Raw genomic sequence first — 17,384 nt, 5'->3', positions numbered from 1 at the left:
GGGCTCTTCTGCATTTCTCTGCATGTCACGGCAGCCCCGACCAGACTTAGTGAACGGGCTCTGCTGATGGCCTCTATCTTAACAGAGGAAAAATGAACTGGTTTCGGTATTAGCTTAATTGCTTCGTTAATTGCCTCATTTTCATAGAGAAGAGAGCTTTTATCATAGGACGTGACACCAGCCTTTCCCCTCGAAACATCAGGGCCCTCCCCGCAAGGTGCCAGGAGCCAACAGCTCCCATTGAAATCAATTATGGTCACGTCAATGGAACCGAGAGTACTTAAAGTCATTCAGGAAGCACTCAGGGCTTGGTTAAAATGATGGCATTGTGTAACTTAATTAGTACAGTTAGATAACCTCATTCTTTCAAGCAGGAATAAAAAAACTTTGATTTTCAAAGGCAATTTAGAAAACATAACTTCAAACCACTCTATTCTTTATAACTAAGAACATACTTATTTTATGGCTTCTACATTAGAGGCCATTAGAATGGATTTTCATGTAATGCTTTAAGTTTATTTAGGATGAACATTAGCCACCCTTTCATTCTGATGTATTAAATCAATGTATCTAGTAGTGTATGTTTACAGAAGAAAGTACTTACACTGCAGGATATTTCTCCAGTATCAATAGATCAGTTGGTTATAAATTATCTTAATATCCTATTCATAAAAATAAAATACTCTATGAGGGCAAAAATAACAACCTGAAGTCTGAGAGTCCAAGGGAATAAACAAAGGGTATGCAATGCTGAACTGGCTAGGGGAGCAGCACACGGTCTGTCGGCCAGACCAGACACTTTGGTCTGGCAGGACACAGCTGGTGCAGCACCAGCCCTGCGGTGGGGAGGTTTTGCAGGATGTTCACTGAAGCATGGCTACAGTGCCATGCTTTCACTTACGGGTTTTTTTGTTGTTGATGGTGGTTGGTTGGTTTGGTTTGGCTTTTTTAGGATTTGTACAATAGTCAAATGAGAATGACTTTGAAGGGACATTAATGAGTTTATCCTGAGCCACTGCATACCATAAAAAAGCATGGCATACCCAAAAAGATGATAGCATCAAATAAATACTGAAACAAGACCCAAAATACACCTCACAGGAGTATGGGTGTTACATTTGTTCCCCTGTTCTTGGGAATGACAGCAACAGTTAACAGAGACAGTCCTGCAAATCAGCTGTGCTGCACTCAAAAGACTGAGTGAATTTCAAGGCAAGCACCCAAGCTGCCAGTGAGGGAGAAATTGTTCTGAAAGCCAGAACGCGGTGGTGACATGCCAGGTTTTCATGCAAAGACTTCCCTCTTCCTTCCTGCAGGGAGTTCTCCTGTTTTTCAAGGAACACGATCCAACATCCCCAACTAGTTTCAAAGCCCATTGGAGGTATACACTGAAGCCACAGGTGTGTAGCCTTTGAGATTCAAACTGTTGCACCTGAGACTCAAACGGTTTGACTAGGTGATCAGCATACATGGCGACCCAGCAGGGATCGGATGAGCAGTGAAGGGAAGGAACCCCAGTAACCACCAAAGGAGGAGCATCACCGCTTCACTTGTCCTGGGGGAAAGCCACCCAGGAGGGACACAGAGAGAAAGAAACTACCTGAACACCTTGCAGAGTGACGGGAGTCATCGTCACCACGTTATAGGACTCTAGACTATAGGATGCAGAGGCAATAGCATTTTGGAATTGCATAAAGCTTATTATGGGATGTTTACAGGAATTAGCAAAGGCAGGGAAAGGGAGGGATGAAAGTGAATTCGGTGAGGAAGAAATGGTGGGGAAATGGAGGGGAAAGGGGCTAACAGGCCCTGTTGTAGACCAAGAAACGTATGTATTTTGTAGAATTACCCTAATGCAGCTGGTAACTAAAGGCCTGTTCTTCATATCTGGAAGATGAGCAATATTAATAGGCACTGACAGACATAAAAAGTTCCATACAAAATATCCTAGCAGGTTTAAAAAAAAACACATTCTGACATCACTATTAGCAGATAGAAAACTCATTTGAAGCAAGCTGCAAAAATTTGGTTGCCTATCCTCATGCATTTAATGCAGTCCAGCATTAATGTTCATTTTTCTGCTATCAATAACATTAGTGTTATTAAAAACAGAGATACAGATAGCAACACATACCAGTCTGCGAATTTCTCTCTCACACTCCCTCTTAATTCTGCTGATTTCCTCTTGATGCAGGTGATACACACTCCTTATCTCTGCTGCTTTAATTTTGTCAGCTTGGATGACCATAGTTAAAGCCTCTTCCACTTGTTTCTTAGCCCCCTTAAGTTCTGAAATTTCTTGCTGCATTTTTATTTTCTCAACTTCAAACCCCTTCTTGGCCTCCTCCTTTGCCTCTGAAAGCAGCACGGTTTTCACCTTGTCAGGAGCCCCATCACGTACAGCATTGAGAAGGGCCTGTAGTCTCTGGATTTCATTATCTTTAATTTTTATTACTCTAAGTAGTTCAGCTTCATGCTGCCTCAGAAGTGCTTCTCGAACAGCTTGGAGCTCCTTCATTTTCTCTTCATGAAGTTTGACTTTGAGCTCTGTTACCACCACTGTACTTTTATGCTGTTCGTGTTCTTTGATCTGCTTAACTTCCTGATTTTTCTCTCTTTCCAACTTGCTGACCTACATGCAAAGTCAAAAAAGAGCAGTGTTTTTATCAACAAAATTATTGCCACAAATTATGAGATAATCTAAAAATGGCATGGATCACTTTATTATGTCAGAATTCATTGTTGTATGACTGTGCCTTAGAGAGAAAGGCCTGCCCGATGAATTCTTATTACCACATGCAGAAGCACAAATTTGACATTTTGTTCATGCTTTATCGTTAGATGCTTTATTACATATTAATCATCCATTTTTTAAAGAGGTTCCAAGTAAAAATAGGACCACCAAGCTCTGCTCACAGCCACTTTGACAAACTTCACCACTCCTTCTGCCTTCATGCTGCAAACTTAAAAAGGAGAAATTTCCTCTCTTGGAGCATTTCATGTGAACAAAATACACATTACAGAACCTCGTGCAACAACATTTCCACAGGGACAAGGTTTTTGCAATCTGTGGAAAACACTTTCAGCGTGTGGTCATGGTGGCCACCGTATGGTTTGGCAGGTACCTGTGGGGATCTTGAGTAACACACCTTGCAGTGCAGCCAGGGGGACTCAGGGTTGTAAATCTGATTCTCAGTATACCATAAATACTCTGGGAACATCTCTGCCTTAGCCCTAATGAGATCCATCCTCTCTCACAGATGACCCAGAAGCACCAGTAAGTGTTTACCTCGTAATTAACACAGCCAGTGTAGCTCCACATAAACAAAACCAAGGGTGACGATGACTAAAACCCTTAAAATACAATCTGGTCCTCGGAGTGGATGTGGCTATGAACCATTGCACCTCAATGAGGCACCAATTTAAAGTTTATTTTCTTCAACTCTGACCAACGCAGTAGTGAATATACCTGTGAGGTTACATTTGTGCATGCACATCAGAAGAGCTGGCAAAGTTGGCAGGCTGTCATCGGTGCTGTCCTGGGGTACAAATGAGAACCACATGTGTCAGGGGAAAATACAATCCACCTCAGCTTTTTATTGAAGTGGATGTGGCACAGTGGCAGGCATTGCACTAGAAAATACTCCCAGCATGTATTTGCAGTAGCATTTAAAGTGTTTGCATAACTGACTATCTCCTTTGAGCAGGCTTGTTCAGAGGCAGGGAGTGCACATCAATTCTCTCTATCTTTTCTGCCCCAGGATGTTTATCAGAGCAGCCAGTGCATATATTTAAATGCTAAGATTAAGAAGTGGATATTCACAACATTATAATTACTTACTGAAGTGTTTATTGGGGGAAAAAAAAAGTTCAGGTCAATTATTTTTAGTAAAGATGTATTTTTTTTTCCTATGATGACACAGGAACATTTTCTTGCTAAGAACATGCCTAAATCTGTTTCCCATACGAGAGCACTCCACAGAACCGAACACTGCAGGCGTAAAGAAAAAAACTGTGACATTACAGAGAACTGGGATAATTCTTCTAAAGAAAAAGTAATTTGTGAAAAGAGGAAAAAGAATCTGGACAACTCTGTAGAAAAGACATTTCTTTCACTAGAAATCAGCATAAGTGGAAATACTTGTATATTTAGAAAAAGAGAAACAAAATCATATCATTGCCACTTTAGAAATTACTGATATTGAGGATGAATCTAGGCACCAATAATGATTTTTAGCATCACATTCTATTTTTATAAACAAATAATAAGCATTTGAAATTTCATAGACTTTAATTTGACCAATTTAGTGACCTAGATCCATTAGTGAACACGTAAGTATCATAAATTTATGCAAGAAGCACAAAACCCAAGTGAGCTAACCATTAATATCCAAACACTACATGAAGTATCTGCTCAGAAAGCAGACTAACGTGTCTGTAACAGGTGCTATAAACAGAACAATGTTTAAGATAATACACATTCAGGAAATAGCCAGCACCTTATAGAGGAAGTCTGAGTCTATTTTTCAGCTGGTATCTGCAGGTCTCATACCACATCCCCTAAAGAATATGCAAGAAACCAGGTGCCATTATTTTGGCGTGCTCAGGTACACAGATCTGAACTGTGCTGTACGCACGTGCACATGCAAGGTATAAAAAGCTCTGTGAGAGCTACTGGGAAGCACAAAACAACTGCATTTTATCAGATGCTTTTTCAGCAATAAATTATGCATTACAAATAACAAAATGTATCTGACCACAGAAGGGTAAAACGATATTTCACTTTAAAACCAGGAAGTCAAGAAAAGCTATGATGAGAAGCCTTGTATCTAAAAGGACTGGGGAAGGCTGAGGGAAGGAAAATAGGGTCCTCAGTCTTAAAGCCGTAAACTCTGCTTCACAGTAAAATTATTAATAGATATTCTATTAAAATATGCGTGTGTGTGTATGTGTATAAGTATATATACACACGCACAAACACCGCCTTTGGAAGCTTCCTTAAAAATTAGAATCATAGGCTACAGTGCCAAATTATGATGCAAGTTAATGGAAAAATACAGGATGTAATTCTGTCCCTGGCATAATAATGCATTTCTCTATTAGGGCTCTGGAGCAACAAAAAACAAAAAAACAAAAGTTTATCAGTGGAAACTAATTAGGGATTACTGAAGAACAAATAACATTGCCCTGCCCTTGCGGAGAAAGGTGCTGAGGGTTGTGAAAGAGGCAGCTCAGAGTCCTGGTGGGGCTGCTGGCAGTCCGAAAGACTTTGAGCACAACCTCCAAGCGAAATTAGCCTCAGTGCAAAAGAGAAGAACCAGCAAAGGGAACTTCTGAGCACCACCAAGTTGTATTCAAAGTCCTCATGGTACACGTTCTCGTACACAGGTAAGTACTTGCTAGGAAAAAATCTAGTAGGAGAAACAAAAAGGGTGCACAGCTTCAGCCCACCGCCGTGGCCATGCCACCTGTTTCGAGCAGCTCTGTACTCTCCCAGGTCTCCTGCTGGCACGTAGCTACGTGGTTTTTGGACCTTGTTTCCTCCCCGATCACAAGAGCAAGCGTGCGTACCGCCGCTGCCCGGGACCCGCGACCCTGTGCCCTTGGGTTTAGAGATGGGGAGCGTTTTGCTTTAAATACAAGGGGAACAATTTAAAACACGACGTGAAGGGGCTCTATCATTTCACACAGAAGGCCAGTCCCCGTTGCTCACGTGCATCGCCCCAAGTATTTATTTCCGAAGTCAGGTACAAGCTGGCTATGTGTGGGGCAACAGGCAAAGGGTGGTGGGAAGGAGACAGAGCAGGCTGCCTTTGTTTTAATCACTGGGGCAGGGAAAGGAAAGGAAGACACACACCTTGCTCTTCTCCTGCTGGAGCTCGATCTGGATGTCGGTGAGCTTCGCCCTGAGCTCCTCATTGGCAGCCTGCAGGGCGGCCAAGGCCTCGGGCCTCTCTCCCCGGGCGCGGCTGCTGGCGCCCTTCCTCGACATGGTGAGGCGGCGTGGTGGGGTGCTGGCGCAGGCCCCGCCGTCCCGGCGCTGCGGCTGCTGCTCCTCGCCGCGCCCCGCTACATCTTCTCACTCGCCTGCAGGGAGGGAAGCAGAGGAGCGCCGTGAACAGGCTGCTGTCACCGCCAGGAGCACAGCCGGGCTTCGGCGACTTTCGCAGGACTTCAAGGTGTCCCGCTCGGAAGCGGTTTGGGGCGCTCACACATGCCGACGGCCAGCAGCACACCGCTTCCCCACAACTGCCTCTCATACAGATCAGCTGGTTTGTAGTCAATAAACACTTCCGATGGAGGCTGCTTCACCATTTCGTTGTCGCACAACATTAAGAGAGGTCAAGTCAGGCAGCATCCTGCTCGTTACCACCTGAGCAGTGCTTTAAAGGTACAAAAAACCAAACCAAAACAAACAAAAAACATTAAAAACACGAGTTTTAAAGACATTTTTTACTCCTCTAACCACCACTGCACCTGGAAGCAGGAGCAGCAGACAGCTGGATACCCTGGGAAGCATGAGGTACACATCAGGCAGCTAAAGTGGCTCTCCCTGACCTGAAGCAAGGGCTGGACAGAGCTCAGCTGCAAAAATATTTTGGCGTACACCTGTCCAGAGCATAAGATTTAAATCATAAACTATAAACGTTTTTCATCTCTTCATCTGCACTTGAATTCACACAGAACAGTGGCTACAGACATTCTGGAGGGACGTCCTAGCTCCATCCCCCGGCACCCTCATGGCTTGCAGGCAGCTACAGCAGGGAAAACCACTTTCAGTGTAGGCAGAAAGATTTTATGATCTTAAAAAAAAAAAAAAGTCTTACAGAACAAAAAGGTTTGTTTTCCTCCAAACAAATTTAAGAAATTCATAGTAAAAGTAATAAAAGTAATACAAATAGTGAGAAGATACAGAAGCAAGCAGAGGTTATATAAAGGCAACAGAAGCTGTCCATGCCAGCATGCGTGGTGTATCATCAAAACAACAACTTTTATCTACATATGTTTACCTAAGTCTGACAACAATGTAGCAGTTTTATTTACACTAAATGGCTTTGTGCTAAATCTAAATAAACAGAACTGAGAGAATCAAATTCTTCTATTAAACAGGGAAGAGCTGGACAAAGTGGATCCATCTTAATAGAATTTATCTATTAATATCGTTTGCACTCTGTGTCAACCCACTAATCCCAACACACTCATAAACTACACAACATACAAAACTTCTGCAATGATAACTTCAGATTTGTCAACAAAACACCTGCTATAACAACAAATACAGTTCTAAAACTACATTCCAGAATTATTTAACTGAAACAAGAATAAACAACAATGAATGTCCTGGAACTGATAAGCATAATAAAAGAATAGTATAACTGCCAGGTGTAGGTGGTATAAGACAACACAAACTCATTCCAAAAAATTTGTAGTCTGAGATGAAGGCAGGTGAAGGTAGGGAGGAACGTGATTTTTTTTTTATATATGTTAATGCTATTTTTATTGCTGCATCCATCCTATGGTTCAGAAAATTCTATGAGAGTTCTATGTAAAAATAAATAATTAGCCTATTAATCAAATCAAGTGAAATTCCCACGTTCTGTGAGTTGCGTGCACAGAGGTGAACTTGACTGACATTATCACAGTTTGTCCTTGCTTCATTTGACTCATTCCTCACAGCTGTTGATGCAGACTGGCAGTCCATTAACGTTTTGTACTTGATCACTACGGGCTGAACAAGTCATACAGGCTGCTGTCAGTTCTTCCTCTGGTCAGTGTTTAATTCAGTGCTTATTGGTAGTATGAACAGATTTAATTTAATAGAAACCGAAGGTGACAAGAAATTCTGCACAAAAATGCCATGTCCTAGAGGCTTTGTTTGGCACCAGAGCAGTGGAACAGAAGTGCCATCCTAAAATACGGACGTTCCCTCAATGTTTCTTTCGTATTTTGTATACTTTCAGGAGTTTTTCTTATAGAAAAATACTTTGTCAAAGCACTATGGGAAAAAAAATCAGCAGCACAAGCTACTTTGTAATTATACCATGCAATTTTTCAGTCTGTAGATTATGGGCTATGGGTGTGAAAATCCAGTTCGTTCACATTTAAAGGATAAACAGCAACACACATGCAAAGAAACAGTTGCCTCTGCTTCTCTGGCAATGCTGACTCAACTGTCAATTTTTTATTTTTAAGTTACCAGTGAAAAAATTAATGGGAGTGAAATTAATGGGGGAAGTGGCTGAATTTTGGGAGTAACTGTGCAAAGCTGCTGCGAGATGGGGAGACGAGACTTGGAGAAACATGGTTATTTCTTTCTGTGGTGCTTGCCTTTGTAGCCTTGAAGTTTCTATAGAAAAAAAAGTGTTTGGTCATCCAAAGAAATTAAAATAAATAAAAATTTACAGACGTAGCCTGAAAAATCTCTAAGGAGAATGCAAAGATGTTCTTAGTGTTTAAAATTCATGCTTCTTTGTATAAGAAGATGCAATGCATTAGCAATTACCCTACAAAAGAGGCTTCTTATAGAAAAAAAATGGGGCAGTCTATAGCCACAGGCACTGAATTCTCCTGCGATGAATGAAGCATTTGTGCATATTACAATGATTTTCTTAAACAATATGTTGTAATGATAGATGTAGTAGGTGGAGTCTGGTTATTTCACAACCTGAGGAAATGAGAAGCAGCACAGTACAAGATTTTAATTGCTAATATGTGAATGTCAGACAAATAATAAATTTAATGATACAGCGATTTGTCAGAATAATTTAAATCAGAATGGTTATTTTCAACAGGCAAAAGCTACAGGAATTTTTCTTTGTTTACAGAAAACACAAGTAAGGAACTGAACCAGGAAAGCAAGCTGAAAGGCAAAAAGTAATGAGAGGTATGCTGGGAGGAGCACAAGCCCAGCAGCTGATTTTCTGGGAGACTGTGCAGTAACAGCCCCCAGCAGCCGGACACCCTGCACGCAGAGCAGCTATTTCACTAGCACGGGCTGGCATTGCCTCAGAGCCTCTGGGGAGCACCACACGGAGAAGCCCACCGTCCCGAAACTGCCCTTGCAGAGGCAGGGGCCTGGTGGTTTCTAAGCACGGCTCACTTGATGGGAACTCTGCCTGAGATAGGATTGGTGGCACTAACGTGTCCTCCTGCTTTCAGAGTTTGAGCTTTTAATTTTTGTTGAAAATATTACCGAGGTTTTCCTGTATGAGTCAACACATTTCGTACCAAGCATCTGCCTAAATATGATTTTTCTCTACTAAAACCAGAACAAAACAAACAAACAAAAAACCACAAATAAAATAGCATATTCCAAGGAAGAAAGGCTTGTATTGCAACATTTGCCTTGAGTGTGTCTACAAAACCGTTGAAGATAAAGCATAAAAGCAGCTCAGACCTGGTAAGCTGGAGGCCTGTCAGAGGCCCCAGGTGCCCACCTTCAGCCAAGCTTTGCCAGAACAGGCCACTAACATCCAGCATCCATTCCCCAGAAAGCAGGGCCAGGAGAATTTCTCCTCTGACACCTCCACCGTGGCTCATGTAAACATGCCCACGCTAAATCCCAGGTGACAATGGAGGGAGACAGAGCAACCTTTCAGATCCGATAGACTCCCATCAGCTCAGCGCGGGCAAGGGGTCCAGCATCAGGAATGTCTTCCAAACTGGAATGCTAAAGCTTTAATGAGATTTTCTTAGAGAAAAATCATCTCCCTTGCCAGTACTTAAAGTAATAAGCTTGATTCAAAAAGAACCACACAGAAATTAGCTGAGGACTATTTTAATTAAGTCTTTAAAGCTGTCCTTAGAAGGACATAATGATAAAACTTGAATGTAGCCAAGAAAAACATCCAAGGATTAAGAGATCCGGATAATAGGAATTTGATCAGCCTTGGTAATGATCTGTCTGCAAAATGTACTACTGGCAGTGAGAGCTGCAGAGCAATGGGAAAGCTGCCCTGCACACCACGCTTCCAAGCTCAAAAACTTGTGGGGAAGGTTTCTCGGAGGAAGACACACAAGACAAAGAGCACGTTTCCCCTGTCACAAAGACAAAATGGGCTGCGTTAGTTGCAGCTGTACTCATACAAACAGCAAAGTGGGAAGGAGCACGCGGAGGAGGTGGTTGCGGTAGCACCTCCATGTGCTGTTAGAAATCAGCAGGCAAGGAGTCACTGGTCAAGGAGCGGCAGTACCCGTCAGCGATGCTACAACTGCTTTTACTCCTGGATGTATCGGACCTCAGACCCTGCTGGTGGGTGCCCTGCACATCCCTCCTGAAATGGAAAAGGCAGATACCGGAGAAAGACAGAGGAGGAAGTGCTCCTTGCCCTGCTGGGTGCCCTGCTGGGGCACGGGGGCTCACGCTTCCCTCCCCACAAGGCAGGGACCAAACCAGCCCTTTGGTTACAAACCCAAATCCTTGTCCTTCCTGGAGAAGGGGGAGAGGAGGGAAGGGAAATCAGCCTAGGGCTGAGGACTGGGAGTTCCAGTGTTACTAAACGCTCACTTTAATTATTCAATTTTGTCTAATTCTATGCAAATTAATGAATGATTAGTGAGTGATACAAAGATTTTAGACAGTCTATACTCGTGAAACTCCACTGGTTTCAAAGACATTAGTTTTAAAGACAAGAAGCACTCAGGCTCTTGAGCTTCTAAACATAAAAAGATTAAGACACAGTGTGAATGATGTATATTATTATTGACAAGATTCATTTATCTCTGGAATACCAAGAAACATAACCTGAGTTACTGCTCACCTGCAAGAACATTGATTTTGAAGGCAAAGCAGCAAAAAAAAAATAAATCGTTATTAATATTTACAACAGGCTTTGTGTCAGAGAGAACAAAAGCATCAATAAACATGTTACCCAAACCATTCATTTATCACTGGTTTTCTGTGCTGAAGAGAGCCGCAGGAAGAATAAACAAAAGACATACAGGCATCAAGCACGTACTCACTCCGCCACGCAGCCTGTAATTTACTGCCAGGGAGCAGACCAGTTCGGGAGGCATTGTCCTCTCCTGCTCTGCATTTCCTCGGGAGGTTTCATCGGGCACTTTGCCTTCTGTTTTCTGCCCAGCCCCATGCCCTGCCCAGCCCCATGCTCTCTCAGGCAGCACCAGGCTGTGATTTGGGGCGAGGAGGCAGCACCAGGCTCTGATTTGGGGCGAGGAGGCAGCCCTGCCCGCGGGTGGAGGAGGCAGCAGGACCTATCTGCCCTGCACGACCCTGCGAGCTGCGGCCTCCCGGCCCTTGGGTGGCACGTCTTCTCCTAACTGGGACGTGACAGAGGATAAAAATGCTGCCAAGGATGGGCACGAACCACGGAGGAAACGTGGATCCCAGCTCTGTTCTCCCCCTTGGGAGAAGCTCCTGTGGCTGCCGGTGTCACGCGGCCGGCAGACCGCAGGAGGAGGCAATGATTGCAGAATCGGCTCGGCTCGGGGCTCCTGGCCACAACCCCTCAGGGTCAGGTCGATGTAAGCAGCATAATGCATCAGAGGAGAAAACCCCAAGGCAGTGGTCTTATTTTCAAGAACTGGTGAGACGCACAGAGGACCCCTCCGGTGTTCATTGTCCTACAGATCAGAGCGGGATTTACACGGTTTAGAACCATTCGTCCTTGTGGCGTACGCTGAATTGTTTTTCTGATGGATAATAATGGGAAATCAGACTGGGCAGAGTAAGGCAGCTTTCTAGTGGCAACCATGAGCTTCTGTGTCTGCAATGAAACAAGCACCATTGTTGTAAAGTATGAAAGTAGTTATTTGTATTTCGAAAAAAGTCATGGTCTTGTAATGCCGAACAGCGGTGTCTGTTGGTGCATGCCTGTGCACACATGAGCCATCTGGGGACTGGTGGACAAATGCCAGTCTTAGAAGAATATTTCTCCCAAATGCTGTGAGAAAAAAAACATCCATAAAAATATTTCCAAGCCAACATCATTGTACTTACACAGAACTCAGCAGAGAGTTTGTCGTGCTGGAGAAGGGATGCAAATCAGCCAGTTCTGGCTTTCTCAGCTACCACGCTCTGACAGCGAGCTAACGTGTGGTGAGCCCCAAAAGCTAACGCCAAACCCGAGCAAACAGCCCAGCTCAGTGGGACACTGCCTGCACAGTCCTGGGCAGTAATGGGCAGAAAAACACAGTTCTGATACGTGAGGTATGTCGCCCTTGAATTTTATTTTATTTTTCAACGAGTTCTGTAGAGGGGAATCTGAGAGACATTTTTATAGTAATGTCTTCATATTTTTGATACAGGGAGAATATATTATGGATATATGGATATGATTCCTGGTATGTTTGATATTGAAAATAGCATCAATTATGCATCATAAGGTGTCTTTAGCAGGGCTCATCATTCTTTTTGCCTCCTGACTTGCAGTTCAGACATCAAGGCTAATTGGAAAACACATTTTCTAGTTAACAGTTTCTGAAACCATATTTGAATTAAATGAATAGATTGCTACCAGAGTACCAATATTTTAAACAAAACAGCTTAAACAAAACACTGTTTTTAGAAACACTGGACATTTCAAATACATGATATGAGCTTGTGAAAACGTTATTCTTTTTCTCTTTTGAAAAACTATTATAACTAAAGGCTTTATACAATCCTTTTTCAGTCTCTGGCACACCTCAAAATATTGTAATTGAAAGAAAATGCAATATGCAAATGCAAAATGCAACTCAGCCACAGACATATATGTTTGATATGGTTGAGTTCCCACTTCCTGATACGGGGAAGCTCTTCTTGAGTAATCTCAGTTTTTCACTTCAAATTTCAACAGTTTATAGATCTGAATAAAAGAAAATTCGCCATCCTCTGAAAGGTTGTTTCATGCTGGGCCAAAGTACTGGGTTTGTGCTGTTTTTTTGTGCCTCAGACATGATAATTTACTGTGCAACTCTCTCGTGATTGAAAAGTAGTTAAAATTGAAAACTAAATGTTACATTAAATTGAAAAACAAACAAACAAATTTGGTTAATGCAGTTCGACATGACAAAGCTGCCATGACAGCAGTTGCAAGATAACCTTCAGGACGTGAACTCTGCCATCGAGCAGAAAAGGGTTCAAGCCTCGCTAGCCCATGCATGGGCAAACCCCAGCAGCGATATCTGTGACAGAACCAAGCTCCACGCGAGCTGGCACTAGCTCCTAGGGCGGTTTGCTGTCCCGCCAGCCCGGGCTGACCTTATCCCTATCCCAGGAGGATGGCGTGGCCCCAGCAGGGCGGCACCTTGCCGCAGGGAGGGCAGGGTCACCCCGGGCTCGCCAGACCTGGGAAGGGAGGGATTAAGGAGGAGGAAGGGAGTACGTTTGGTGTGATACTCAGACCTTAACCTGGTGTTGGACTGTGCTTTGCTGAGCTTCAGTAGTGAAACCAGCATAGGAAGTGAATGACAGACCATTTTTTAAAAGGGAAGCCATGTAAAGTCTCATTTCTTTGAATCCCCGTTTTTAGCAGAAGCGACCTGTACCAATAAGAAACTCTAGAGCACTTTCCAGAGTTCACAGATCCCTGATTATCCCATGCAACCTTAACTTACTGCGACTATGAACATATACATATTATATATGTATTTTATATATACATATATTTATAAACATATAATCAAACTCATCTCAGCTTATTTATTTTTAAGAAGACCAAATGCAGTTATCTCAACTTAAACTTCCAATATTTGTCTCAACCGCACTTTTGCTGAGAAAGTTTCAGGCTTAAAACAAAACGTGCATGAAATCTGGCAGAAGACAGCAAAGTAAAGCTCAAGCACACAGGGTACGAATTCAGGATGCAGAAGACTTAAATTCAGGGCCCTGCTTCTAACCAAGTGCCATGCTGACTAGGAAACAGCATCCTGTCTTGAAGATTTCCACTCTGAAAAGAGCTAGTGCATGCTTCTGTATGCCAGCAAATCCCCTGTGGACTACCCTTGTGCACCTACCAAGTGCACATACTTCTCGACAATTAGCTGTTCTAGGGTAAAGCTCAGTTTCCATAGGGAAAAACAAACACAATATTTCCCAGCATGGAACAACTTCTAAAATGTAAATTTGATGACATAGTAACTGGTTAAAAAAAAAAAAAGGCAAAACCCACCACCACACAGTAATGAGCTTCTGCAGATGGAAGTCTAGCCAAAGTTTTGCTTAGGATTAGATCAATTCCAACAACAGCTTTAACGAACACATGTCAAATCCTGACTGACCTGAATTTTTCCTCAAAGATTAATCCCTCACCCACTGTTAGCTTTAATTCATGGATGGGTGGACCACAGTTACAGAATCCAAAGCAAAGTCCTGAACCCTGTAAGCTACACATGCATTGTTTACCTGCCTGCATCACATGCACACATATATAAGCCCCAACCACTGATTTTTCATAATAAATTCTAAAGTTTTTTTTTTTTAAAGCAAGACATAGGTGGCTGCCCAATCTATGAATAGCCTACATAGTTAATAAATAGTTTATAGTAAATACAAAAGAGAGTAATAAAATTTAAGTACTGGAAGACCTAATTGTTACTAAATCTGAACAGGCAGACCCTGGTATTTTAACACCACAAGTTTAACATTATCTAAGCGGGCCACCTTTCTTACTTTTACATCTCTTATGGCTAAACTGCTGAAAGTAAAGAAATTATATAAGTTAGAAACAGTAACTATTATGTAGGAAGATAATTTTCCTTTTTCCTTAGATATTCTTCAGTACTTTAGATACAAAAATACATTGAAGTTATTATAATATAACAAAAATACACCTATCCAAATTCTCAGTTAAACTGGAGCAACTCAGAATAATTTCACTGATTCGTCTAGGATTATTAGCGAGGAGTGCATTTCAGACTTAATTCTGTCAGCTTAATGTTGTGTCATTCCATTATCTTGATCACAAACAAACTGTCTGAGCAATGCCATCCATTTTCCCAAGGAATTCATCCCTGTATAATTAACTACAATCAACTGTAACACAGATGGCGTCGTATGATCCAAAAGCACTTTATAGAAACCTTTTAAGCATGTTATTAACATCCCTAAATAACTAACTATTTAATGCTACCTCTCCAGCCCTCTTCTGCATGAACACACAACACAGCTGGATTTGAGAGAGCAAAAGGCAGCATTTAATTGCAGCACAGTTATAAAAGAATTTCAGCTCTTGGATTTATTCGATTTATAAATGAGTTTGTAAATAACAGACTCTACTGTGGCAACAAAAACATTGCATTTTAGATTTCATAAATAAGACTAATTTTCAGAATGATTCATCCTCAGCAAACTAAGCATTGTGGAACTGGACAGCATGGAAGGACACTGATGGGAAGCAGAGCCTTTCTTTAGCCTGACCATGGCCTTCCAAGTGAAAAAAAATATTTTTATTTGTCACATTTTGTTTCTTTTATAACTAGATGTGTGCCCAGTCCTACACTGATATAAAAATTTACATTTAACAGCAACAAACAAGAATCTGAATGGAAAGATAAATCTCCTGAATGAAAATCAATCGCAAGTTGTTAAATGCCCATCAAGCTCTAATGCAAAGCTGTTCATTCACCCCTCCCCGAAGTTTATTCTCTGGGGATCAGATTACTTCAGACCTGTTTGCTTATTAGTTTAAATTACCTCGTCTTGACAGTTGCTGAGATTCTGCTCCCTAATTTCAGCCCACCTTACCTAACAGGGAGCAGGCCCCTTGGCCCATAAGCTGATTAAGAAAGAAAGTAAAAATATGATCAAACAGACAGACTTTCTGGAGACTTTTTCTGACCCTCTTAGCAGGAACAGGCCGGAGTACCCACCGAAGACAGCAGCGCTGGGGATTAGCACCCTTCCTCTCCCCCAAACATCTGGTCGATGTGGGCAGTCCCGGTGAGGGCTGGGTGTCCAAAATCTCATGGAATCACGTACGAGCCTGATGGCATGGTCTCAGGTGGGAAGATGGTCCCTGGGAAAGACCAAGAGAGCTTTTAGTAAATTCTGGTAAAAGGGAGGTCTGTATTAAAGTAACTGAAGAGGCAACGTGCTGCTCTTCTGGCTTCTGGCAAGAACTTTGTTAGAGAAGGTGAAACAGAGAGTGATGTCCAATTTAGAGATGACAAATGAGCGCAGAAAAGAAAAGCTGTTCAAACAGCACATTACCATGACCTAACATTTGGTTCTCAGTATCACACAATGGGGCTTCTCAGTATTTGAAGTGGGGAGCATTAAACAAATATTCAGTATAGGAACTGCACTGGCAAAATCGTAATGAACACAACAGAGTCATTTATAAATATTGTTACCCAATTAGCTGCGGTTATTTTAAGTACACAGATTTCTATCACATTATAACATAATAGCATAGGGAAGGGAATCATTTCCAGAACCAGCTTTTATTTATGTGCTCTGGGGTTATTAACTCAGTTTTACTTTCCTTCCTGAAGGAAGCCAGCAGTTTGATACATGAGAGCTCTGGACGGTTCGGTGAGAGCAGTGCTTTCTAATTGTTGGGTTTCCTCCGCGTCTTTGTACCATCGCTTAAAACACACTGGGAGACGGGAGAGCAGTGTAAGACTGCGTCTTCTCCAAGGGAAGAGAGAGTTGCACAAAAGAAGTCATACACGGATACAAGAGACAAAACAAAGGTGTTACTACTATGAGTTTTAGTTAAAAAGCCAGGCTTTGCACATTCAGAATAGCAGTTCTGAGCCTGAGTAGCACCGAGTTCAGCTGCAGCACATCACCCTGTAGAACTTGCTTCCCACTGCCCCGTGGAAGCTACAGCAGGCACGTTCACTGCCTGTAGAGCCACAGGAACAACGCGCATCGCTCTGAAAACACTCCTAGGCACCAAACCTTTACTTGTTTGTAAATCCTGTTGAGGAGATAAGGATTGCAGTATTTAGCTTACCACACCTTGCTGTGAAATGAGCACTGAAGCTGCTGGAAATGTAATATCCAGACTAAGGTCTCAATTCTATGTATTTTGTTCGTGTGTGATGCAACAAGCTTGTAACAGAAACCTAAAAGATCTCACACATGAAGCAAAATGAACTGTAACTAAGAAGCATTGAAATATAAAATAGATGGGGACAGATTTAAGTGAATAACAGAAAATAACAGAAACTTTTTTCTTTTTTTTTTTTTTTTAAGTACATGAGAATAGCTACTGAATTTACCACTAGTATCTTCGGGGATCACTGTATGAAATAAACATCTGCATAACTAATTAATTCATATGCTTTCACAGGTTTCATGATTCACCTATTAATGAAGTGATCGATGACTTCTCACAGATAGTGTCAAAATACCCAATTCCTGATACTGCACAATTTAATATCATAGAATAGCCTGTTAGGAGAATCTGAATTCTAAAATCCCTTTTAGAAAAGGA

The 17,384-nt window shown here is 42.1% G+C and overlaps 1 protein-coding gene across 9 annotated transcripts in view; it reads right to left on the bottom strand.

Moving 5' to 3' along the window:
• JAKMIP3 (Janus kinase and microtubule interacting protein 3) overlaps nucleotides 1-17,384 on the bottom strand; it is a 94,327-nt gene that overhangs the window by 49,650 nt on the left and 27,293 nt on the right. For 6 of the 9 annotated variants that reach the window (XM_080596650.1, XM_080596654.1, XM_080596649.1 and 3 more), the window contains exons 2-4: nucleotides 15,811-15,956; nucleotides 5,858-6,087; nucleotides 2,135-2,632 (exon numbers count right to left, since the gene is read on the bottom strand). In XM_080596650.1, the coding sequence (XP_080452776.1) occupies nucleotides 2,135-2,632; nucleotides 5,858-5,992 (633 nt within the window). In that variant the 5' untranslated portion in view covers nucleotides 5,993-6,087; nucleotides 15,811-15,956. Of the gene's footprint in view, nucleotides 1-2,134; nucleotides 2,633-5,857; nucleotides 6,088-6,212; nucleotides 6,281-10,962; nucleotides 11,100-15,810; nucleotides 15,957-17,384 lie in introns of those variants that run through there. The other 3 variants (XM_080596656.1, XM_080596651.1, XM_080596648.1) reach the window with 2 other exon arrangements.

This window comes from Anser brachyrhynchus, assembly GCF_964034855.1.
Source record: "Anser brachyrhynchus genome assembly, chromosome: 6".
In the NCBI taxonomy this organism is placed as follows: Eukaryota; Metazoa; Chordata; class Aves; order Anseriformes; family Anatidae; genus Anser; species Anser brachyrhynchus.
Note: the sequence above shows the minus strand (reverse complement) of the source record. Positions and strands in the feature narration are given on the sequence as shown.